The 25,652-nt window shown below is 44.6% G+C and overlaps 1 protein-coding gene across 1 annotated transcript in view; it reads right to left on the bottom strand.

Annotated features, from left to right (window-relative positions):
* BANK1 (B cell scaffold protein with ankyrin repeats 1) overlaps nucleotides 1–25,652 on the bottom strand; it is a 2,434,538-nt gene that overhangs the window by 98,020 nt on the left and 2,310,866 nt on the right. Inside the window, exon 13 of the mRNA XM_078676074.1 lies at nucleotides 13,563–13,626. Within this exon, the coding sequence (XP_078532200.1) occupies nucleotides 13,563–13,626 (64 nt within the window). The remainder of the gene's footprint in view (nucleotides 1–13,562; nucleotides 13,627–25,652) is intronic.

Below are 25,652 nucleotides of genomic sequence, written 5' to 3' on the forward strand. Positions count from 1 at the left end.
CGTTTTTCACTACTGCAAAGCTACCTGTTTCCCCTAGGCCAGAATGGGCAGTTTGATCATTTCATCCTATAATCCTAACTGACTCAGGGAACATGGTAGAAATTCGAGTTTAGTATGCCTGAACTCAGAATGATAAAATGCATCTTTTAGTGAAGTTGGTTTTAACATTCTGTGTTTGAAAATAAAACTTTTAGAAAGTGGGTATTTTCGTGTCTAACCATCTAAGCCTGCCTCTGCTAGATTGTGCATTCCTTGTCTGGAGTTTGAGTGACAGGGGTTGGGGATTGCAGGAGACAGGGTGAGTCAGCACAGTGCTGAATAGCAAGATCTACATGTAGATGGGTGGGAGGAGTTGCACCTGGGACCTGAATAGGGCTGGGCCTTCCCTCCACAATGCTGGCCCCACCTCCTGTGGTGTGTCTGATGTCCCTGGCCTACACTGTGAAAGGAAAGACGGAGACTTGTCAACAAAGTGCTCCAGGACTGACCAGAACTGGTTTGGACTAGGCAAAGGCCTCTCTGCCTTCAGAGAACAAAGAGAAATTGAGGATAAAAAGGGGGACCCAATCCCCAGAACTTCGGATCTCACTGGAATCAAGGAACCTGCCAAGAAGAAGAGCTGGAAGAGCTGCCAGGAGGAGTACTGCCCCTCTGCTGTGGTGTTGCTTTGGTGGGTTGGCCTGCAGCTGCTGCTTCTGCCTTGGGCAGTGAAGGGACTGGACTGAACTTTCTCTACTTGTGCTGAGTATCTCCAAGGGCCTGAAACCGAGCTGGCCTCATGTTAAGAAGTCTCAGGGACTGCAAAGACTTCACCAATCTCTGGGTACCACTCCTGGAACCGCTTTTTCAGTTGCCACAGAGAAGAGGTAACCGTGACCAACTCCGTCATCCGACTCCGTTGCTGGCCTTGTGTCCTGAAGGCACCTCAGGCCGTGCCGTCTCGCCCGCACCGTACGCCTTGGTCTCACCGACGCCATCTGCACGATTGTCACCAAGCCGCTGCCTGCATCGCATCATGAGGCACCGCAACCCGCATCGCCTCGCTTCACTTCGCTGGCCTGGTATCACCGACACGGACGCTGCTGGCTTGACACCCGTGACCGCCTCGTCACGCACAGCTGTCCGGCTCGGGCAGCACCAATTCTCGCCAACCGACTCTGTCGCTTGCATCGCAACTTGCCAGCACCGCATCGAGCACCATCTTGCCCTGTACCGCACACCTTGGTCTCACCGACACAGTCTGCACGATCGTCACCGAGCCACTGCCTGCACCGCATCGAGGGACACTGCACCGTGCACCGCTCCACTTTGCACCATAACCACAACGGATGCCACGACCGGCTCTGTCCCCTGCACCACGACCTGCCAGCAGCGCATCGAGCACCATCTCGCTCTGCACCGCAAGCCTTGGTCTCACAACCCCATCTGGACGAACATCACCGATCTGCTGCTCGCACCGCTTCGAGAGGCACCGCATCGTGCACCGCTTCCACTTCGCATCGCAACCTTGACGAATGCTAAGACCGACTTGCACCTCCGTGTAAGCCGCACTAAGACAGGTACTGTGAACGAACCTGTCCTGCTGTTGCTGGCCTGTACCGACGCGGTCAGTTGTAATTGCAAGACTCTGTCTGTTTTCAGCATCACGGTAGGCTCGGACCGAGCTACCGACTCGTACGAACTGTGTTTCAACTTATTTTTGCCATTTAAGAAACATCTGGTGAAATAACTATTTCTAAAGTACTGTATTGGGGATTCTTATCGTATTTGGTCTTGTATATAAAAATATTGGATAGTTTTCTAAACTGGTGTGGTGTCCGTTAGTAGTGCTTACATTGTATTACTGTTGGTTTGCTGCAAATGCTTTACACACTGCCTCTAAGCCTGACTGCTCGTGCCAAGCTACCAAGGGGGTGAGTAGGGGTTATTTTAGGAGTGTAACTCCCTTATCCTGACTAGAGTGGTGGTTTGGTGGTTTCTGCCTGGCTTTGGTGCAAACCTTAGCCAACCTGAAATCCCATTTCTAACAGTAGACAATACCGAATTGGCTTTGTCCTCCATAAGGCCTACCCTTCAGACCCTCCAGTCTCAAATACAGGAGCTAAAGACGAAAGTCACTTCTCTTCACTGCTGGGTGGAATGTGTGGAGGGGCGATCACACCGGGATTATGTTAATTTTCTTGGTTTCCCTGAATGCTCAGAGGGTCCTAATGTGGAACTGTTTCTGGAGGACTGGGTGATGACAAGTAACCAAAATTATTTTCTGTGGAGCGAGCACACCGCATACCGGGCAGGCTGCCGTCCCCTGGGAACAGTGATAGTTTGCGTCCTAAATTATAGTTACAGATTCTTGATTTTACAGTTGTTCCACTCTAAAGTCCGCTGCCACTATGAAATGTCACCATCACAGAGTACCCAGACTTCACAGCAGAAGTGCAATGGAAACGCAATTCCAATACACCAGTTAAACAGAGGCTGCGTGAACTGTCCTTGAAGTATGCGCTGCTGTACCAAACCAGGCTTAAAGTTGTAGATGGTGACTCTACTCAGTTATTTTCTTACACCAAGGAAGTATGAACCTGCTCAATTCTAAAGGCTTGGCAAAGGACATTGGCACTGAACAACTATTGGGGGAGTGGTTGACATCGAAGCGACACTGCAGAAGACACAAGAAAATAGCACTTTTATTGAGACACATGGGTCCATATTTTCAAAACTGTCACAGAACGCAGCAGCCACAAATGCTGCACTGCGTTACGTGACAGGGAGGGAGCAGGAGAGCGTCATATTTACAGATCTGTGGCTTTCTTCTACCCTCTCCTTAGTGCTGGCGCAGATTTTAGCTGCTATGCCCCAGGCACACGCCTTTGTGCCACAGTGCAATGGTGTGTGCAAGAGTCTAGCATAGGTATTGAACTGAAAGGGTATCCTTCCAGTACAAAAAACTATGCTTAGACACACTTTAAAAATGTTCCTACTTTGTAGATGTACTGCAAAGTGCAGCACACATGAAAAGAAAGAAGAAATAAAAACATTTTCCCTTTTAACGCCTTGTTTCAAATGGCATTAACTTTTGGCACTGAACCCTCTCTACTATTGTTTGTAGATAGAGTTTTGCATCAAAACGCCTGAGTGGTTGCATGGGAACACCCATGCACCACCCATGTAACACCCCCTTGACGCTAAGTAATGCGACACAAAGCAGTGCACAAAGCAGTTTTGCACTGGAAATTAAATCAGGTAAAAAGCATTTTGTGCTCGTTAATGTCACCTTTGTGACACTAACCCACTGCAAAATGTTTGTAAATCCACCCCATGGTCTGAATCAGAAGAGGGCTGTAACTGTGACTCTGCTATTAACCTTATACTCCCTGTCTGTCACACCAGTCGTCAAGTTACCTAAGTTTGAACTGTGTATGTGGAGGCTACTTTGCTGAAATGGAGCATTTTACTCATTGTATCTCAAGGTCTGGTGCGGACTTCGCCGAATATGATGGTGGCTCAGCCACGCTCTCCACAACGGCAGATCAACTGAGTTAGCATGGTAAGAGCAGTCAAGAGGCAAGGAATCATACTAAAGCATGTCAGGGAGAGAAGATATGTGGAGAATGAAACTTTGTCCTCGCTGTGAGGCTACATTTCGAGTGTCCACATCAGGAGGTGGAATTGACATCATCCCTCACTGGCCTAGGCAGAATTTCTGCAAAGATGTCCCCCACGCCGACAGCCACTTAGATGGAGAAACAACCGTTGCCACGGCAGTAAACTTAAAATGCAGTGTGTTTTCCATTGCCAGTGCGATCAAAAATTTGATCTGAAACAGTGGGGGCTAGAAATTTCACCACAATCATGGACTGTTTATATTCTCAGAGGAACGTTAACAGCTGAGAAATAAGCTGCATGTTACTTGTACAGCCTTTCCCACCTGGGTGACTGTGAGAGGTTCCTCTTAACTTTGGTGTGGTCTGCCATTGCAGTAGCTAACCGCAGGGTCCTAAGGAACCATGCCATCACCCTGGTTCTAGCTATTAAACGACATTCTGCAGCTGCTCAATTGTATTCATTTTAAAATCTGGTGTTAGCCAAGACCTTTTGATTTTACTAAAATTATATATAGAACATATTAACGTATAGGACCTTTCTGCTCCCCTCCTTTGGCCATTGGTTTGTTATTGTATCATTCACATTTTCCTTTCGCTCATTACAGCATGCAGCATGGGAAAGTGAGGCATTTCAGTTCAGCCATTAGCTGGCATCATCATGAGTGCCAGCATTTTGATCCCTTTCACAAGGTTCAAATCCACACACAAAGTAGTCCCCCCAATTCCAGGAACTAATATGGCAATATGTGCTTTTTGAGAACAAGAAATACTTTTTTTTTAGCCAATTATTTGTAATAAGATTGAAGAGTTCCCCACTGTATCCCCAACAATAAAGGGTTGCAAGAACAAAACAAAACCAATAACGACAAAGCCAAAATGCTGGTAGCCAAAACATATCAGACCTATTGGCTTTGCCACACTAGTTACCAATTTTCAATCGATTTAAGCATGTGTGCTCCCCAGCACTCTGTAGGGCCGACGGCGAATCTTTGATAACAGGGAATGAGCCAGCACCCGATATGGGAGAGGCATAGTGTTGGGGCCCACAAATATGAACCCGATCCTGCAGTGGAAATGCACCGATGCACATACTGCAAAGGCACATTTAACAATATGCAAGCAGCACTGGGACCACTTCTATCACAGATCATTCAAACTGGTTGAAAACTTGTGATCGTTGTAGCAGTTCTTATTGACTGAGTGCATAGGAAGGTGTTCTCATGATAGATGTGCTGCTTTCAGGGAACGAGCTGGAAAACAGTAATGTGATCTAACTCTGGTAGCTGAATTTTAGACCTGGAAAGGAAGGGAGCTCCAAGGACTGGGTATTTCAGAAATGGACTACCTGCATAAAAACAACTGTAACCATGGAGATGACAGGAAGAGACAATCTAGGTGATTTCGGTGTCTTGATGCCCCTAGAAGGGAATTTAGGCCCTTGACTACAGAGAAAAGGAAACACCCACTAAGACGACTTTGAAACAGATTTGATAGAATTGCAGCCCTGGAAGCGCATCCAGGGCCCACACATGATCATAGCTTCTGAATTTGTCAAGGAAATAGCAAGGTGCACTTGTCAGTGGTGGCAGAGAACAGCTGTAAGGGGGAATGGTGGATGAAGATCAGTTGCGCCTTGTAGCATCCTTCCCAGTATGGGTACTGCCAATGACTATGTCACACACAGAGCTTAGTATTGCACATCTTTATTTGTCTGCGTATAACAGTGAACACAGCATTCTAATCCAGCCTTCATTGTACTCCAAATAAAAAAAAATAATATATATATATAAAAATATATAATAAAATCTCTTCAATCAGTCTTTTTGGCACTTTAAATGTTCGACCTGATCTTGTTCTTTTAAACTGGGAACCAACATCACCAAGGTCCAAGATCTGCGTCAGCAGTGTGGAGGCAACAGCAATTCTGATATTTCAGACCCAGTCTCTCCTTCAACAGTTAGATCTGACGAATGATTAGTTAAGTGCCTAAAATGGGAAGAGTCTTTTATAACAGATTTCCCAGGGTGCTGAACAGTCACCACGTGTCCCTTGGAAGATATTACTTGAAAAGGTTCAGCATCAAATGGAGCATTAGTTTGTCTCCTCCGCATCTGTCATGCAATCACTTGATCTACTTTCTTAAAGACAATGTTCTTCGCACGTAGTCTTTGCCCAGCATATTCTTTCCTCTTTTATTTGTTAACCAAGTCCTTCTCAGGAGGTGCTTTCTCATCTTTCTTTCTCTGACTGGTCCATTGAGGTAACTTGGTGTTCATTGCTCTCCCGAACATCAATGTAGCAGGACTTTCACCTGTGGTCGAGTGTGGTGTTGAACGATAAGCTCTCAAAGTAGAATTCAACACAGTTTTCAAATAAATCTTCTCACGAGTAGCACATTGCACTGCTTTCTTTAGTGTACTGATAAAAAGCTCAACAAGTCTGTTGGCCTGCGGCCACCAAGGTGTGCTCTTCTGAGGCTTTATATTCAACTGCTCCATTAAATCTTTAAACTCCCTACTGTTGAAAGAAGGGCCATTGTCAGACTTCACTATGGCTGGAACACTCCATGTTGCAAAGATGCCACCTAGTCTTTCAATTACTCGTTCATGAGTAGAAATTCAATTAATGGAAATCGCGAGTGTTCATCAATAATCACTAGCAGGTAACGTCCATTGTTGAGTGGACAGAAAAGGTAACGGTTATGTTCAAGGTGTGGTGAGTACTTTTTGTAGAAAGGCAGTTGCATAGATAACAAGCTTTTAATTCCTTTTCAATCCTGTAACCAAGATAAGGAAGCCAGACCTGGCCTCGGTGAGCTCGTTTTGTCGCAATGATTCCACGATGTCCTTTGTGTGCCACTTAAATTATTTTCTGTAGCAGACTCTTAGGAATCAGAATTCTTGACTTTTGTTGTATAACTCCTTCATGAGTTATGAACAATTCTCCTTGACATTTTTGTATTTTTGATATTCACCATCACTGGTGAGAGGTGAAGGGTGTTGGTTCCAAAGCTGATCTGTAATTATAACCTTCAACTTTAACATGTCGCTATCATTGCTTGGTGTCAGTGATAATCTGGGCTAACGAAATGGCAGCTGGTGTGTGTGATTTTACAATGAAGTTTATATAGGCCTCAGCTGTCGTGGATGGAGTACTGTGACCTTGAATAGGCACTCTGGAAAAGTAATCAGCAGCCACGGCTGCTCCGGGGAAGCAGCAGTGGGGCGGGAAGAGGAGGAGGAGGGGGTTGAAAAAAATTACTTACCTGGCGGCCAGATAGCTGGCTGGATGGCTGCTGCCACTCCTCCCTCTTCTCCGTCCTCTTCCTGCCTTTTTCTCTGCAAACAGGAAGCAGGCTGCACCCGGGCTCACAAGCTCCCCATAGCCAATAACAATGCTGCAATGTAGCTTTGTGATTGGTCTGAGCGTCATGGTTCAACGCTCAGCCAGGGAATGGGAGCCTGGGCATGTTTTCCACCCAGGCTGTAATGCAACCTGGGTGGAGAACATGCAAAGTGTGCATTACATAGTGCCCACCACTCCTCCCCCTGCTCTGAGAGCAGAGCAGATCCACCCCACCGTTCCAAGATGTTGCAGCAGGAACAGATAAATAATAATAACGTCAAGTTATTATCTTTTTATTTTTTGTTTTTTATCACTTTGAAAAGCAGTGCGGTGACCCTCCTCCGCCTAAACTGAGCGTATGCCACTGGTAGTCAGCAGGGTTTTGATCCTTTCATGGACAATGCACAATGGTATAATTATACTCTTGCAACTGTAGTCCACATCCCTCAATGCAAGGAGGCATTTTGGCAATTGGACTGCTAAATATAGGCAGTAAAGATGATCAGTTACCAGCGTAAAAGGGTTTCTGCACAGTAATACACGGAAATGTTCACAAGCCCAAACCTTGGCTAAGCTTTCTTTTTCAGGTTGTGAGTAAGCACATTCTGTTTGGAACAAACTTCTACTTGCATATGCCACAATATGCCTTCAAGTATTCAGGTGTCTGCTGTGCTGTGCAAGGATAGCGCCTAACCTGACTGGGCTAGATTAAATAATAACCTCTGTATGAAGCTTCGGAATTAAGAATGCCAGTTCAATAGCATTCTTAATAGCTCGTTTCATTTTCTTAAAACATTTCTCACATTCATGTGACCAATGAAATGAAAGATTCTATTTTGTTAAGCCTCTCAACGGTGCACTTACAATGGCAAATTCTTGTATGTCTCTGGAATACTAACTGGCCATGCTGAGAAATGAATGCACCACAGAAACATCTTGTGGGGGATCAGCATTTGATAGAGCTTGTACTTCAGCAGGGTCTGGTGTCAAACCCCATCAGAAAAGATATGGGCAAAGAAATTTAGCTCTGTATTATGGAACTCACACTTGTCTGCATTCAAAGATAAATCAGCTTCAGCAAGTAAACGACTTACTTTTGTAAGAGCTTTATTGTGTTCTTTTTGTGTAGCTCCAAAAACCAATATGTCATCGCTTTAATTGAACACATTCATGACAGGCTGTAGGATTTGTCGAATGATGTCTTGACACAGTTTGGTAGTGGAAGACACACCAAAACTAAGTGCCTGATTACGATCTTGGCGGACAGGGTTACTCTATCACAAATGTGACGGATATCCGGTCTGCCAAACTACAATTACGTTATATTCAAAGAACAGATAATACGGCGGACTGGATATCTGTCACATTTGTGACAGAGTATCCCATTCGCCAAGATTGTAATCACGCCCTTAGACTTTTGTAACAAAATAGACCAACATGTGTAGAAAAAGTTGTAATGTACCTGCAATCTTCTTCAACTTCTAACTGATAATAACCTTTATTTAAATCAAGGCGAGAGAAGACATTTGCACCATTTAATAGTGTTATCATGTTAGCAATGTGTGGACCTGGATGCCGTTCTAGGTCAATTGCCTTGTTTGCCTGATGCATGTCAACGCACATGCATATAGCTCCTTCACTGTCCTTTTTAGGCACTACTATTGTGGGAGGAACCCATGGCGTTGCACCAGTGGAACGCTTAATAATGTAATTCTTAAGTAACGCTTCAAGTTCTTTTTCAACAGCTTATTGCAAATTGGCAGCAATTTGTCTATGCCTCTGAGAAACAAGAGGGATGTCTTCATTAATGTGTAACTTTACTTTCATAGTCTTAAGCTTTCCCAAACCATGAAATAACAAAGGTAACTGACTTACTATTTTATGGTGAGCATTCGTGTTGTACATCACGGTATTCAGTTCTATATCAATGCGCTGGAACTGAGTAGACAGGCACTTGACACCAAGCCTTAAAGCACATGAATGGGTGCTTGCATCTTCGTTTTCTTGTGATACATTGTCGCTAAAAATGAACCTATACTTTTAAGGGCGTAGATACAGCTTATGTATACAATATTATTTTCGCTGGCGTAAGTTACGGCAATGGAGATAATTCATTGTATTTCTCCTCAGGCGTAATGTTTATTGATACACCATGGTCGATAAGGAAAGGTATCGAACAACCAATTTTTCTTTTTGGTGGTACCGAGCAGTGTTGGTGGTTTCGGGACCTTGGCAACGTTGTAGCCATTTCCGGGAGTGACTGACATTGACGTTGGAGCTATTTCCGGCTACCTCAGCTGTTCATCTTGAACCTGTTCATGTGTGCCATCTCTGAGGCCTTGGCTCATGCTGGCCTCTTGATCATCTTGATGACTTTTGGAAAGACGGCCTCTGTTATTGTCTCCATTGAAAAAGCAGCATTTCCTCATTCCAAAATATCTTCAACTGTTCTGATTGTCGCCCACTGTTATGTTCCTGCTCAGACCGCCATCACGGCCCTTCAGTCAGCTTGACAAGACTCACGAGTGCTGTAAGCACAACCCCTGTGCTCTGCCTGGGTTGCGGCGCCTGGCGCTGAGGTCGTGCCAGCTCACTTTGCTCAGATTCTGGTCAGTAAATTACTGTTTTATCCTTTGGCATCTCTTTGTGCTTTCTATATCTTCACCACTTTCTGATTGTAACGGTATCTTGTAATTTGTGATTGTCAATATCTGCTCTTTGAAAGCTTACTTGTATCTGCCTTCAGTATTGACACTCTGAATGACTTATGACTGTATATTGCATAGCAACGCTGTACATTTGTGTACGGTCTGACCAGCAGGTTCTAGGTCACCTATATGTAGATTTCTTTGGAACACTTTTGTTGTTTTCAACTTCTTTACAGCAGCTGGAGTTGAGCTTTGACTCTACATGCTTTAAGCGTTTGGTTCCGTACTTAGACTGCAATACACATAGTACACACCAGCAGTTTGCTTGGACCATGGAAAACTCTCTGTGAGAGCACTGTCGATCTTTGGGTTACTTATCTCTTAACTTGTCTCCAGTTGTCACATCCTCCCCAGCTTGGGTACCTACCTATGACTATGCCACACACTGTGCTTAGTATTGCACATCTTTATTCATCTGTGTGCTACTGCGAACTCAACATTCTACACCAGCTTCATTGCATTCCGCTCTAACACTTACATCACAGTTCTAGGGAGTCCATCAGGAGCCAAAAGGGTTCCATCGTTTCTAACTCGCAAGACACTACACGCCTGGCAACTCTGACTTTGGAAAGTAAAGGTAAAGGCCACATTGGACATGTACCCATGAAATAGGAAGGGTGTCCTGCCAGTGGCAGCACAGAAAAGCCTTAAGAGGGCCCTTTGGCTGAAGGTCAATGTCAGTGGTGGCAGAGAAGAGACTTTAGGGGGGCATGGTGGCCAAAGGTCTGGTGAACATAAACCATTGAAACAGGAAGGGTGTCATGGCCTGCAAGACATTTTTGCTTTAAAATATATTTGCTGATATTGGAACCAAACACGTTGATGTAGGAGCATTTCTGTGTGAATGGTCTACCGTTCTGCCACAACACGCATCTCTCTCATCCTCAGAGGCCAACAACAGATAGTGAAAGTATACAAATGCAGCTTTGTCAGCAGGTTATTTTCATGTTTGCCCTAAAAGAGAATTTGAGAAACCAACATCCAATTTTCTGTATAGAGGGCTCAATTCAGCGGTTGGGTCCAAGGTGAGACATTGGTCATATCAGCCACTGGCATACCTCTAATTTAAGGGTGGGAAAAGCAATTTAAATGGTCTTCAGATGCGTAGCTATCTTTGATGCAGCAGGAGCAGTGGCCCCAGATGCCAGTGACATAAGGGGCCATTACACTCAATTATGAATGTCCATTACTGCCTGCCTGAGAGACAATGCTTGCATTAAGTGCCATAGCCAGGGCCAAATAGGAATCCAATCTCAGCCCTGGCAAAAATGTTCAAACCAGCCCACGCTGCAGGATGCAATCAGCTGAATGGGGCCATGGGGACATAGATAGTAAATAGCAGCCCATCCCGCTCTGTAAATAGCCCAATAGCCTGCAGTCCACAGGGACATGTCTTGCCGGGCACTGCCCAAGGCATTGTTGCTACACCACTGAAGGTCTTCGCCTGTCCTGCTGCGTGCACTTGTGGCATGGATTAAGAGAGGAGGAGTGGCTCCATCAAAGTTGTGTTGGCAAATCGTTACCATTCTTCAAAGAGAGAACACTTGTCCTAATTTAAATCTGTTTATAACTGATGATTCAGACTGGAAATTGAACAAGAGATTTCAGAGCGGAAAAATCAAACAAGACCTTTAGTGTGGACTTTAGTGACAGCATGCCGATAAAAACACAGATGGCATTAGACCAGAAAATACAGAAGCATCTGTCCAAGACCACTTTCTAGTATCATGTTCATTTCTAATTCAATTAAATTAAAGTGGCTTACTGAGGAAATAGTGCTGTCACCACCAGAGAACAATCAGAATATGTGCAATAATATATCAACCAGACTGAATGGAATAGAAGGTTAGTAGGAAAAATTACAGGTAACTTCAATGGGAGAAACCTGAGTGGAGTCCGATTTACTAAGAATTCATGCAATGCAGTGCTGCAAGATAGGCTGCTGAGCTGCGTTGCATTAAAGGGAGAGAGACGATCTGTGCCATATTTACCAAGATATGGCACAGTTGAGATCTCTTGTAGCATTGGAGCACTTTAGGCAGCCTAGCAGCAACGCAAACACACTTGTGCCATGACACAAGTGTACCTGCCTAGTGGTTAGAATAGCTTTTGTGCAGAAAAACTAATGCACAAAAACGAATCTTATAGCTGTATTACTCTGTGTGTATGTGCTGCATAATGCAGCACACATGCAAAGAGAAAGTCACAGAGAGAAATAAAGATATTTCTCCTTGTTACACCAGCTTCAGGTAGACACACCATTTTGGTGCAAACCCAGGTTTACAGACTTTAGTCACTCTGGGTTTGTGTCAGAATATTTAGGTGGATGCACAGGAACAGCCAGGCTTCACCCATGTAAGACCCAAACCGGGCTAGGCAATGCTATGCAAGGCTCTGCATTGCATAACTTTTTGGGTAAAATCAAATGCTAAGTCACACAATTCTTGATTTGCTTGAACGTCTTTGTAAATCAAAAACATATTTTGCGGAATGCCTGTGCATAAAAATGGCACAATCATAACACAAAGGGTCATATGTACAATGAAGTGGCAGAGGGAGGTGTAGACTTCCTGGCTTAACGCCTCTCTCGGCCACCTCTGAAACGCAAGGCTGCACCATATTTACAAGAATGTGGTGCAGCCTTGTGTTTCCCCCTGCGATGGTGCTAAGTTTAGCAACTTAGCGCCAATGCAGGCACCCTTGCACCATAGTGCAAGGGTGTCTGTGTGCAGGGGAGGATTGTTTATGTGTAGGAAGGGACCCCTTCCTCCACATAAACAATCCTAAAATGCCATGCTGTCACTTTGTGACTGTCAAAGTGAAAACATTGCATTTATTTTCGAAGATTGCTTATGTACCGGAAGAGACATGTACAGGAAGGGACGCCTCCCTGTACATAACCAAACCATGGCAATTTGCTTTTTCCATGTCTACTGCACAAGGCAGCACACATGGAAAAAGCAAAAAGGAGGAGAATTAATACATTTCTCCTCGTTTTGCCAACTTAAGACCAGGATTTACCTGGTCTGAATTTTGGCGCTCCCTCCTATGTACGCAGTGTTAAAATGAATGGGTGTTGCAGTGGAACGCCCACCGCAACACCCACTGCCCACCCCTTTCACGCTAACATTGTGTGAAAGGGGGCCTTACTTACAAGGCAGCGTTAAGCCACGTTAAGTGGCTTAACGCTGCCTTGTAAATAAGGTGCAGGCCCCTAACGCCACCACAACGTCGGTAACAGTGACGTTGTGGTGGCAATAGCGGCTTGTACATATGCCCCAAAATGTTAGTAAATCAGGTCCCAAAACTCAGCCCACTGGCGCATCTATGAGAGCAGGATGTATAGTGAAACATGCTTGCCATGAGACTTGAACAGAACTTGTTTTCGAAGCTTTTACACTGCCAAACATTCTACTGGGTTGAGGACATTAACATAACCTGGATGTATAAAGGGCAAGTTGAAGCCCAAAAAATAACTTCCTTTACTCATAAGATTTGTACTATGGTTTTTACATATTTAAAAATAGTACCCAATAATCCCAAACATACAATTCCAAATTTCTTAAAGCCTGGTAACAATAATGAACGAGTATGAGGTCCATAATATATCATTATAGATGGGAAATTGTGAATAACGGGGACGTCGCAGGCTTCGAATAGCATCATAGATAAATCAATCTTCACTGTCATTGGCCTGTGTCCCCCCCCTTTTGTAACCCTTTATTCACCGTCACCATCTAAAATGCTCGATGTTCTTGAAGGCACTTGCCTGCTAGGTGCCTCTGAAACAGAAACGCTACAGGCCTCAACTTGACAAGATGGTCCCGGTCACTTTCTTCCGTGGTAACTGAAAAGCCCTAACACATGACGTTTCCCCAGGACTTCTGTCTTCAGCATTCCATCTTACCGTAGAGATAGTCTTCATCCGGTCTGCTTCCAATAATGCATCCGCGAAGCTGGCGTAATTTTTCCTAAAGTAAAGATAATTTGGACATGTTACTTATTGAAAGATTATTTACAAAGATGTCTTTCATTCCTGGCCACTTTGCTAGCATTTCAATAAGGTGGAACTTTGCAAGCTGCGAGGCTATTCTAGATATTAAGCCATTTAACAATTGTACTCAACTGTCAGAGAGAGGCAGGTGTTATCATTTGTGTTCGTGAAACTGATGTGCTCAGTTCCTAAGCAGTCTGTAATAGCAAACAATATGCTGAAAAACAGAGTTTGAGTCTATGTATCAATAATGACTAAGGGCCGAAGGACCAACAAACCCATGGTGATGCTGCAGCAACGGCTGCATTGGTGGTCCGACCACCGTATTATGACTTTGACATTCAGACTGCCAAAGGACCCCTGCTACTGCCACAGATCCACGATCCATGGGGGTCTTGCAGTTGTCTGAGGCCCACAATATGCTGGCAGTGCTGCTGCGGCATCGGCAAGCATATTATGACTTTCCTCACTGCCAGTTTTCATGGCGGTGAGCCCACCATTAAATGTGTGGCGGTGAGGAAATTACAGGGCCCCCTGTTGCCTCAGGGCCAGGGGATGCATGCAAGGGGGCATATGTTGATCCCCGTGTTTTGAAAAACCTGCGTTACATGACGAGCTGAGCTCGTCATGAGTGTACGAGAGGCGTAACTCATGACGAGCTCAGCTCGTCATGAGCGTCGAAGGGGTTAAGGCTCTACTATGAGCCTTACATGAAGGATTTGAGCTCATAATCCAGCGGGCAGTGTGCAGACGACTTTGTAGGTGTGGCAGTGGAGTGCTTGCGTGGCGGCCCACTGCCACGTATGCCAAAGTCATAATCTGGCCCTTAATAAAGTTACATTGGGTTTTACAGTTGTCCTGTGTTTAATTTATTAAAATAAGTACCAGTGCCCAAAACATTTCTTAAGAGGCTTAGGCCCACTAATTCTGCTGGCAGTATCCTCTTCCATCACTGGCACAGCTGCTGACTTCTGTTGGCATAGCCAGAAACTGATTTTTGTCTGTTAGCATCAACACCTCCTGCAAGTGGTCCATTTAAAGGGAGGAAATGGTAACATGTGTGACAAGCGTGCCTGATAACACGCAGACATTACATAGAAATCAGGTGTAATTGTATGGCAAACATGAGATGCAGTAACTCTTTAGAGTGTGTATGTACATGGCTTAGGACATAGAGAACTAATGCCTTGAATGCTGGTAACAGCTAACAGAGTATAGGAAATCATAACATTATTTTAGCAGCAAGAAGATATTAGCTACACTATCAGAAATATTAGAAATGAAGTGGAAAGGAATTTTCCATTTTGATTTCCGGAGAGCAATGTGTAATGAGTCACATTGCAAGACCATCCAGCCTCATACGGAGCAAATTTGTAAGGAAGCAAAATTGGATACATTTGCTTGCCTTTCGAATGCATTTGTGATTGAAACATTATTCGTTTTGTGCAGTGGCAATACGAAAGACTGAAAAAACTCCCCATTCCATCTCCATAGCGTATCTTTGAGTAGAAAGGTTCATATATATATATATATTCACTGACAAAAAAAATAAAGGTTACAAGGACATTATAGATAGGCTCAGATTTCACTTGTACAAAACCAGTGAAATTCAACAGTTATAGTTACCTGAGCTAACTATAACTTATGCCCCCACCATGCACTGCTTATAACCTCACATATTACATCCCTCAGGACATGGCTGGTGACCACACTGATGACATCACTGATGACATTGATGAAATCATCCACAAAGCCACTCTCACCCCATAAAACCTCTTGTACGCCCACTCACACATCCACACAAATACTCACATATCCATTCATAGCCCCAAACCAGTACCCAGACACCCACTCACTCCTCCATAAAGGTACTCACACACCCACTTACTCACTCCTACAGCCACATAAACAACCATTCACTCGCTCCTACAGACACTTATACAACCAGTCACTCACCCATACTGCCAGTCACATAGCAACACATCACCTTGGCTTAACGCCACGCTCCGCCACTTCTGAAACACATGGCTACACTATATTTACAAGAATACAGTCATGCCCTGTGTTTTCCCCTGCGCTGGCGTTAATTTAGCTGCCTAGCGCCAACACAGGAACCCCCCCTGCACCATAGTGCAAGGGTGTCTTGTTGTATAACCTTTTAGTACCCTATTGTAATTTTCAGGATTCATGCCCTTATATAGGTATAAATCACCATATCCTTATATAGGCATAAGAATCATAACCATATTTAGACATAGCTCATGCAGTCCAAATACTGCAGGGCTACTTTCACTAGTTCCGAAAATCTACAACGATTTCTTGGAAAACTCGGCTTCAGCAGCTAGGCACTTCCCCTTGCTCGAAAACTGACTTGTCAAGAACGCATGGAGATTTCAAAGAACTGAGACTCTTTGATGAAGTTATTATGTCCACCTTTACGTCAAACTCGGTACCTTCAAGGTATAAATATGCCCACACTTGCCATAGCAAACACACAGTGGTTTGGAGCAGTTTGACTATCTACTTGCCAGACGCGCCCTGCTACTGCAAGTGCCGAAGGAAGCCGACCCTCCAGCAGATGCACTGAGAGAGACGCTGTCTTTTCTCTTGCCGAAAATCCAGCTCCAATGTTTCCAAGCTACCCTTGAGGGTTGTTGGGAAATCGAGTCCTGAGACAGAGAGATACCAGACCTCCTTCATTCTAAACCAAGGTACGGAGCTGATTAGACCCTAAGAGAAATCTTGGATAGATTATTGGCAAAAAGAATACTAGATTTATGCTACACCTCACTTACTTCTTCCCTCGTACTAGACTTAGGTTAGGTACACCGGGGTAGGCGTATTTTAGAAGCACCAGTTGAGTACTTTTAGTCTTTATTTATTCATGTATGTATTCTATGTATTTTATGGCTTAGAAACCATACCATGCTTTTACAGTATTATTTCATAATACTCTTTTTGCTGTACGCATTATACTTTGCAGCCAGTATTACGATTGTAACAGTTCATTTCTTCTGCATGAGAAAGAAGACTGTTCAATAAATACCTTTATTGAAAACGCCCATCTCTCTATTTCTCTGCACCTCTGGTGAAACGAAGCATGCGCGATTGACTGAATAAAATATCTATCTATTGTTTCCAGGACTCTGAAGATCAGTTTATTCTTGGGGAAACAAAGTTGTCATGTTTAGGCGGTTGTCAGAAACTAATCCCTTCTTGTGAACTCAAGAAAGTTTCTAGTGACCTCTGAGCTAGCTGGCACTCACAATTAAGTCTAGTATATTCGATAGAGACCTAGTAGACACAAGTCCTACGTCACATCTATAGGATATATTATTCCAATGCGCAGAGTCTATTGGGAATATAGGTACTACACTACAGTCTGCTTTGTAGGGGAATGATTGTTTATGTGCTGGAAGGTTTTCCTTCCTGCACATAAGCAATCAGTAATGGCGCTTGGTAACTTCGGTGTGTGCTGCTTAATGCAGCACACAGAGAAGATACAAAACGCCATTTTTCTCAATGATTGTTTATGTACAGGAATGGACGCCTTCCTGCACATAAGCAATCAATGGCATTTTGCTGTTTCGATGTGTAATGCACAACACAGCACACATGGAACAGCATAAACGAGGGGAAATAAAGCATTTCTCCTCATTTCACCTGTCTAAGAACAGGTTTTCCCTGGTCTTAATTTTGGTGCTGCTTCCTTTTTATAGTAAGAGAGAGTACTCCCGGTTAATTTAAGGTCCAGAGGGGGGAGAGACAAAGCAAGCAAAAAATGCAAAAACCTCAGGTTGGACCTATATTCCTTTTAGCATTGAATAAATCTCCAAACTACTTGGAAGCGGATGCCAAAGAGAAAAACTTCACAGTGTTATCAAAACATATATATTTATTGGATTTTTTTAGAAAGTTATTTCTTTAAAAAGAACATTTAATACATCTGTGCATATCAAATCATTTTATCGTCAATAAGAAATTCATAACTTTTACAAACATAGTTTTTTCTCAAAATCTGTGAGTTATGATACTAAAAATGTGCCCTCTAATAACAACTATTCTTACCAATCATACATGCATACTTATATGTCAGTCATACCAATCCTATTTGTGAGAAAACAACCTATCAACATAAGCACAAAGACTAAATATAACAAGACATAAAGCTAACAAACATGGCAGCTCTAAGGTGTACTCAGTGGGAAACTCAGAAAGACTGGATGTTAACGTTCTGCTGGTGTAGGTGGAATTAACCAGTTTATATCCACAACAGGTAGATGTTAGGCCGACGTACGTTTCGGTGAATATCACCTTCCTCAGGGCCAAGGACAACGTGTGCAAAGATATTACATACATACAATATTTAAAAGAATTGGGAGGGCATAATACAATTTTCTATGGTGTAGGTGCTACAAGCATGAATAGATATGAAGGGCAAATGTTGGACGTTCCTCTAGGGTGTGAACTCAGTTTCAAGGTTAGACATGCTTATGAAACTATTAGGTATAGGTCCTATCGGATGTGAGATTCAGGAGACTACTGCGCATCGGAGGTGATTTCTTAATCGTTTGTTTGTTTGGGGGGTTATACACTGATATTGTTATTCTGCCAGCTTGTTTATCTGTTTCAAAAGTGCTGGCGCCGCGTCTATGGGTTCCGAAAATTCAGCCAAACGCGAAGATTCTTAAGAGCGATGCCGAGTGTTTAAAAAGTGCCTGATTCTCACTACGTTGTAATCGCAACCGGGGGTTCTAGGGACGTGGCCCAAATGCAGAGCTTCCTTTTTATGCCATCCTTGTAAATAGGGGGCAGCGTCAATATCAATGGGTGTTGCAGTGCAATACCTATTGCCCTCCCCTTTCACGCTAAGTGTAGCATGAAAGGGTGCCTTATTTACAAGGCAGCGTCAAGCCACGTTAAGTTGGTTAATGCTGCCTTCTAAATAAGGCGAATCTCCTATCACCACCACAACATGTGAAAAAGTTATGGTGTGATGGAGATAGGGGCTTGTAAATATACCCCTGAGTGTCTGTCTGAATGGGTGAGTGAGTGAATGTGTGAGTGCTTGTATGGATATGTGAATGGGTATGTAAGTGGTTGTGTGGTTGTGTGAGTGAGTCTGTTTATGCTTGTATGGGTACGTGAATGGCTATGTTGAGAGGCTGTATGGGTGAGTGAGTGGGTGTGTGCGTAGCTGTATGGGTGAGTGTGTGGCTGTGACTGGCTGTAAGAGTGAGTACCTCTATGAAGGAGTGAGTGGGTGTGCGAGTACTGTTATGGGTCTGCGAATGGATATGTGAGTTGTTGTGTGGGTGTGTGAGTGGGTGTATAGGAGGTTGTATGGGGTGTGGGTAGCTCTGAGGATGATGTAATGAGTGATGTCATTAGAGATGTCATCATTGCTGTCATCAGTGATGTCACTGACCATGTCATGAGTGATGTAATATGTGAGGTAATAAGCAGTGCATTGTGGGGGTGTAAGTTACAATTAGCTCAGGAAACTGCATAATTGCACTGGTTTTGTACAAGTGAAATCTGAGCCTAACTATAATGTCCCTGTAACCTTTGTTTTTTTCAGTGAATTTCAAAGTTTTTTAATTCTATTTCCCTAACTATAGCAACCCTGTAACCTTTGTTTTTAAGTGAATTTCTTAAGTTTTTCAAATTCTATGTCCTAAACTATAACATCCTTGTAACCTTTGTTTTTTAAGTGAATTTCAAGGTTTTTTAACTAGTAGTCGCATTTGCAGTGTGGTGGAGAAAAGGAGGGGGTCTCTGATCATCTCTCAGGAATCCTGGAGGTAATAGGAGGGCTTCTGGGCCCCAAGAAACCTCAGCATCCAAGAGGACTTCATCCCCAACCAGCAGTGTGCCAGGAGGCGCGTTTGCAGAGTGGTGGAGAAAGGGGGCATGGCCCACGAAGACCTCTCAGCAATCCTGCTGTGTGGGATTTACCAGAGGTAACAGGAGGGCTGTGGGTCCCTGAGGACCCCCTGGAGACCAGGGGACTTCATCCCCTAACCAGCAATTAACCAGGAGGTGAATTTGTAGAGTAGTGGAGAAAGGGGGTGTGGCCGCCACTGACCTCTCAGCAGTCCTGCTGTGTGGGAATTTCTGGAGGTAACAGGAGGGGTTCTTTGCCTGCAAGGACTCGCTGGAGCCAAGGGGACGTCATCCTTCAACCAGTTGTGTTCCAGGTGGCGGCTTGAAGAGTGGTGTACTAAGGGGCCGAGGCATCTGGGGCCAGATGTAGGTAATTCTATTTTACCGACTCATAAATACCGAATTTTACCGATTCCGTATTTATGAATCGGTAAAATAGAAGTACCGAGATGTAGGTAAATCCAGATTGGGATTTACCGAATCTTTAAAAGTCGGTATTTACCGATTCGGTAGATACCGACCGGTAATGCTCCATTCATTCCTATGGGCTTTGCAGCCCATAGGAATGAATGGGGCATTACCGGTCGGTATTTACCGAATCGGTAAATACCGATTTTGACAAGGGTGCAGGGGGTGTCACTTTGACACCCTCTAGCACCCCCAAAAAAGGTACGGGGGCCATGTGGCAGGCATACCTGCCCTAAGGGCAGGTCTGCCTGTCATATGGCACAGGTGTGCATGCACACATGTGCATGCACACCTCAATCGGTATTTCACCATCAAATTGAATTTGATGGTAAAATACAGAGTTCTTAGGCCTTGTGGGACTCATAAGAGTCCCACCTACATATCAATTTTACCGATTCTGTAAAAATACCGACCAGTATATTTACAGAATCGGTAAAATTACCGATTTGCCCCGTTTCTGTCCTCCTACATCTCGGTAGCCAAATACCGGTCGGTAACGGCCGAATTCGGCCGTTACCGACCGGTATTTGGCTACCTACATCTGGCCACTGGTGATTTACCGGTTCATTTCTTTTTTTGTTTATAATGGGAGGTGGGCTGCGTGGCTCCCCTTCCTTGATTGATTTTGGCCCCGGAGACAGCATCTCCTGGGGCCAGGCTATTTTGAATGGGAGAGTGCGGCTGCGCAGCCCCCTCCCTGGCCTGATTTTGATCCTGGAAACCGCATCTCCCAGGGCCTGGCCATTTTTTGTTTTCATTAAAAAAAATTAAAGGAGGGGGATGGAGCAGCCCACTTCCCTGGCCGATTTCTGTACCGAGTACCCCATCCACTGAGGCCTGGCCACTTATTTTTTTTAATCTTATAACAGGGGAGGGGGCTGTGCGTCCCCCATCCCGGGTCGATTTTTGCACCAGGGGCACAATCCCAACAGCCCAGGCTTTTAAAAAAAATGAAAATAAATACTGGGGTTGCGGGAGCTTGAGGGGCCCCCTCCCTGGGCTGATTCGGGCCCAAGGAACCCCATCCCCCGAGGCCTGGCCATTTCAAGTGGCACCCACTCATCACTGGGACCACAGGAGGAGCCTCAAGGCCCCTGCAGTCCCTAATGGCTCCCCCCTCCTGCAGGAGCCGGCATTGCTTTGACAAAGAGAAAGCTGCTAACATGCAGCTCCCTCTCTGTCAAAGCAATTGAGCTCGCTTTTTAGCCTGCTGAAAGTGAGCACAGATTGTTATGGCTTAGCGAAAGTGGTTAAGCTCCCGCAAAGCCATAGCAAACATCTTTATCACGGGGATGGGCACCCCAGACATAGCAGGAGCTGGCCTTTGGGGTTGGCAGTCCCCAGGGCCATGTATGGCTCCAGTAGGGTGGTTCTGGGCCTCCCTTCTTCCTTGAGTAAGGCCTGCCCCGGGGAAGTGGCAGTCCTCAGGACCGAGTATGCCTCAAGAGGGGGGCCTTGCGGCACCCCCTCCCATTCCTAAAAAAAATGTTTGGCATTGGATAAGTGGTGGTCCCCTGGGCCTGGGGTGGTCCGTGAGGCCCCCATCTAAAAAAATAAAAAGGCACAGGGAGATGGTCGTACCCGGGGCAGGGGGTCCATGAGGCAACCCTTTGCATTACCCTAGGAAGGTAGCAGCCCCTGTGGCTACAGGGGAGGCCAAACAGGCCTACCTGCACTTGTTTAATAAATGGCCCCAGGGAGGTGACGGTCCGTGGAGCAAGAGAGGGTCCTGCATTGGCACCCACCTCATAATTGAAAAACGCGCTCCTGGGATTTGGCCCACCCAGGGGCTTCTTATAAAAGATGCACAGGTGTCTACACGGGTGTCTGCACAGGTTTTTTTTTTTAATTGACACGGATCCGCAGGGATACCCGCAACTTTGTGGCAATTTTAAAAAGAAAATACTTTAATGTCCTGGCGGAGTCCCTGTGGAAGCCCCCACCATATCTGAGGGATCAGGGTATTACTAGCCTGCCCCCCCTTTTCTTTTTTTATTTCCTTTTTTGTGGGACTCGGCTTTAAGCCGAATCCCAAGATGGCTGCCAACACTTCCCAGTTAAAGTATTGGCAGTCACTCAAATTTCAGTAGGATACGCAAGTCCACTGCAAGGACTCGCATCTTCAGATATCTATATTTTTTAAACTTAAATATCACTGCAACTACTCAATGGATTTACACAAAATCACAAAAGGCATGCTTTCTGGACCAACATCTAGCTTTCTCCCAAATTTGGTGTTATTCCATTCAGCGGTTTGGGCTGTAGTCGTGTTCAAAAAATGAAAAAACCCAATAGATATACTATTGGGAAAACGTGTTTTGGGACTCCCACTTTTTTTTGGGCACCCGCTTGATGGATTATCCCAAAACTTTCAAGACAGCAGCTGACCCAAAAAGGGGAAGTTGTTTTGAAAAATTTGTGAAGATCCGTCAAGCGGCGCCGAAGTTATTGGCAAAACAAAAAACGCTTTTCCTATAGGTGGATTGTACACAATAAAACACATTTTAATATTAAACAACACTAGCTGTACATGTCTACTGTGTTCAGGGGCTATGGTGACGCGTCACACATCTACATATAACCTGTGCAGATAAGAGCTTCTATGGCAAAGTTTCCTGACTCATAGCACTGCATGTCAATGAGCATAACCCATCATGGCGATGCGTGAGAAACACCTGTCTGTTTTCCTTTTCTCCGAAGTGGGTGTGATTAGCATGATCCCTTTTGGGCTAAGGAAATCTTTCATTTGGCAGGTTCACTACAATGGCGGGATTGGATGCTAAGTGCATTATAGTGTATATTAGAGTCTTAAACCATGTGCTACTAGTTGACAGAATAAATTAAACGTTGCCTTTTTTAAGTGACCAAAATGAAGCAGTGAAAGGACTTGAATTTCTTTCCCAAATCATCCTCATAAAAGAGCAAACGCTGCATCTTAAATCTGCTTATGGAGCGGTGCATTCAACTTTGATCACATCATTGAGGGATGTGTGCCTAAAACATCATTATAGTGTTTGAGATGGCTTAATATAGACCCTTTGAGTCCATTCAGATATTGTTCCTAATATTTCCACCTTTACATATCAACAGATTCTTCCTCATATTATATTATGAATCAGATTAGAGGCTGGTTATACTACCAATTTATTATGCAGTGACACATTCGTAATTTGTCGGTATTGAACACTATAGGGCTTATTTACATTTACAAGCCATGTGCACTGTCGGAATGTCACTTTTTGTGAAGTTCCGGTTGCGCACAGGGCTTACCATCAGTAGCGGTCGGCAGTAGGAGTTTCTGCAGGGCGGTGACGTGGGGAGGGGCAGGGTGGGGGGTAGCAATCTATGGATTACGGAGCTTTACAGGTAAGTAAACATTTAAATAAATAAAACAAATTTTGTTGCGCGCACTGCATCACCAAATGCGATGCAGTGCGCGCAACGAAATTCGTTTTATTTATTCAAATGTTTACTTACCTGTAAAACTCCGTAATCCATACATTACTACCCCCCACCCTGCCCCTCCCCCTGCCTACGTCACCGCCCTGCAGAAACTTCTACTGCCGACCGCTACTGCTTACCATATCTACAAGGCCACTCAAAGCCAGTCTGCGTGACTTTTCATGCCCTTGTAGATATCGAGCGAGCCTCTGCGTTGCCTCACACTACAATGGAGAGGCATGCCATGGGCATTACGTTGGGTGCTTCCAAGTAACACTGATTTCATTCAACACATGTCCACGAACAACAAGAAGTAAATCTGGGAATGTGTCAAAAGCCTACACCTCCCCAAGGGAGGCATAACAACGAGAAATAACTTTATTTCTCCTCGATTTTTCCTCTGTCTATGTGTGCTGCATTCAGCAGCACACATATAAGAGGAAATTGCCTCCAATTGTTTTTGTGCAGGAAGGTGCCCCTTCCTGCACAAAAACAATCATCCCTACAATGCACACACCCTTGCACCATGGTGCAAGGGTGCCTACTTTGGCACACGGCAGCCAATTGGGCACCAGCGCAGTAAAAGAAGACAGGAATTCACCATGTGTGATAGATAAGGCGCATTTCTGCCCTTTTCTTTTGCCGTAGGGCAGCGGATTTACACATAGAATGCAAAAAGTGTGAAGCAACATATTTACAGAGTTGCATGTTCATTACGTCATCTGAAGTGCACCTGCAATAAAAGCCTGTTTTGTGGGACGCTCAGCCTTTCGCAATGGTGCACATGTGAGCCAGCATTGTATATTGTGGGACTTGTGCTCGAAGTACACTTAGCAGCATAAAGTCTCATACATGGACACCCACACAAAAGTAAGCAACCAGGGCCAGACTGGGAGCGCAAACCAGCCCTGGCAATTTAATTGGACCGGCCCCGGGTGGGTGTAGGGTACGTACGGGTGCTAGTGAGAAGCACTGCTGCTGCTTTTGTTACTGGTGACCCATATTGCAGCACTCCTGCAAAATCAGACCCTAGTAACAAAAACGACCCCCACCACTCAAAAACCGGCCCCCCACCCAGCCGACTCACCGGGAAAACACACAGTGCCCGCTACCATCAGTCCGGCCCTGTAAACAACATAAGACGTACAAGTGGAGAAGTGTGGCTCAGGGGTTAGAGGCGGCAGACCCGGAAGCTGAGATCGGTCCTGGACCAGGGTTCAATTCCCCGCCTTGGCGGGTCTTGGACTAAAAATTCCACGGACTCGATAATTCTCGCCCCGGTGGCTCCTCGACTCACGGGTTCACACTCTGGGCAATAGCTTGCTTAATCTCCACAACGGCCCCTCGCGGTGAGATGCCTGACTTTCACCTTGTGGATACCCTGCTATCTCACAAGGGAATATCAGGACGGGTTCCCTAAGCAAGCGCCGGGACACCCACTGCGGGTAGCCGTGCGCTATATAAGCACAATCTACATCTACATTTACAAGTACGCGAAAAGATATATCACCCTGTGCATCATTTGTCTACTTGTTTATGCTTGGTGTCACTTGACCTAAGTTTTTGACACAAAACTAGGTCAGCCAATATTAGTTGATGAAGCATTGTATCACATCCAAGGGGTAATTGCCCTGGTTCGCACCTTTTGTATAAGTTATTGAAAGTTTGGCACTCTATGATATAAAATGATTTTGAAGCTGTACGAGCGTCACCTGTTGGCACTAAACTACTTTATCTCAGAGACACCGATTTGCTCCACCTCAGTTTCTGCACAATGCTGTGGTAAATCCGGGACTATGCTTTCATCAGTAAAGTTCAAACCAGGGCAGTGCTTTTAATGTACAGTGCCACAATGTTTTAAATCATAGACTCTCAGAATTGAATAGTATTTGAGTTTAGTTAAAATAACTTTATTTCGGCCAACAAGGACATAAAAGTTAAAATTCAAATGGGAATGCGTAATAAAAGTTCAGAATTTGCATAAAATGGACGCCAAAATTGATTCACTAGAACAATAAAATATCACCTAGCACATACATAATAAAAATAAAATACAGAGAGAGCCATTGGTAATGCTGACATACGGAATATAAGAACAGGGGTATGACATAGAAGCCAGCATAGTGTTAAGAAAGCGGAAGTACCTTTCTTCAAACTATCCGTACGGCACCCAAGAACTTGGCAACTTGAATGGCATAGGTTAGACTA

Source organism: Lissotriton helveticus, chromosome 2_1 (genome assembly GCF_964261635.1).
Source record: "Lissotriton helveticus chromosome 2_1, aLisHel1.1, whole genome shotgun sequence".
Lineage (NCBI taxonomy): Eukaryota > Metazoa > Chordata > Amphibia > Caudata > Salamandridae > Lissotriton > Lissotriton helveticus.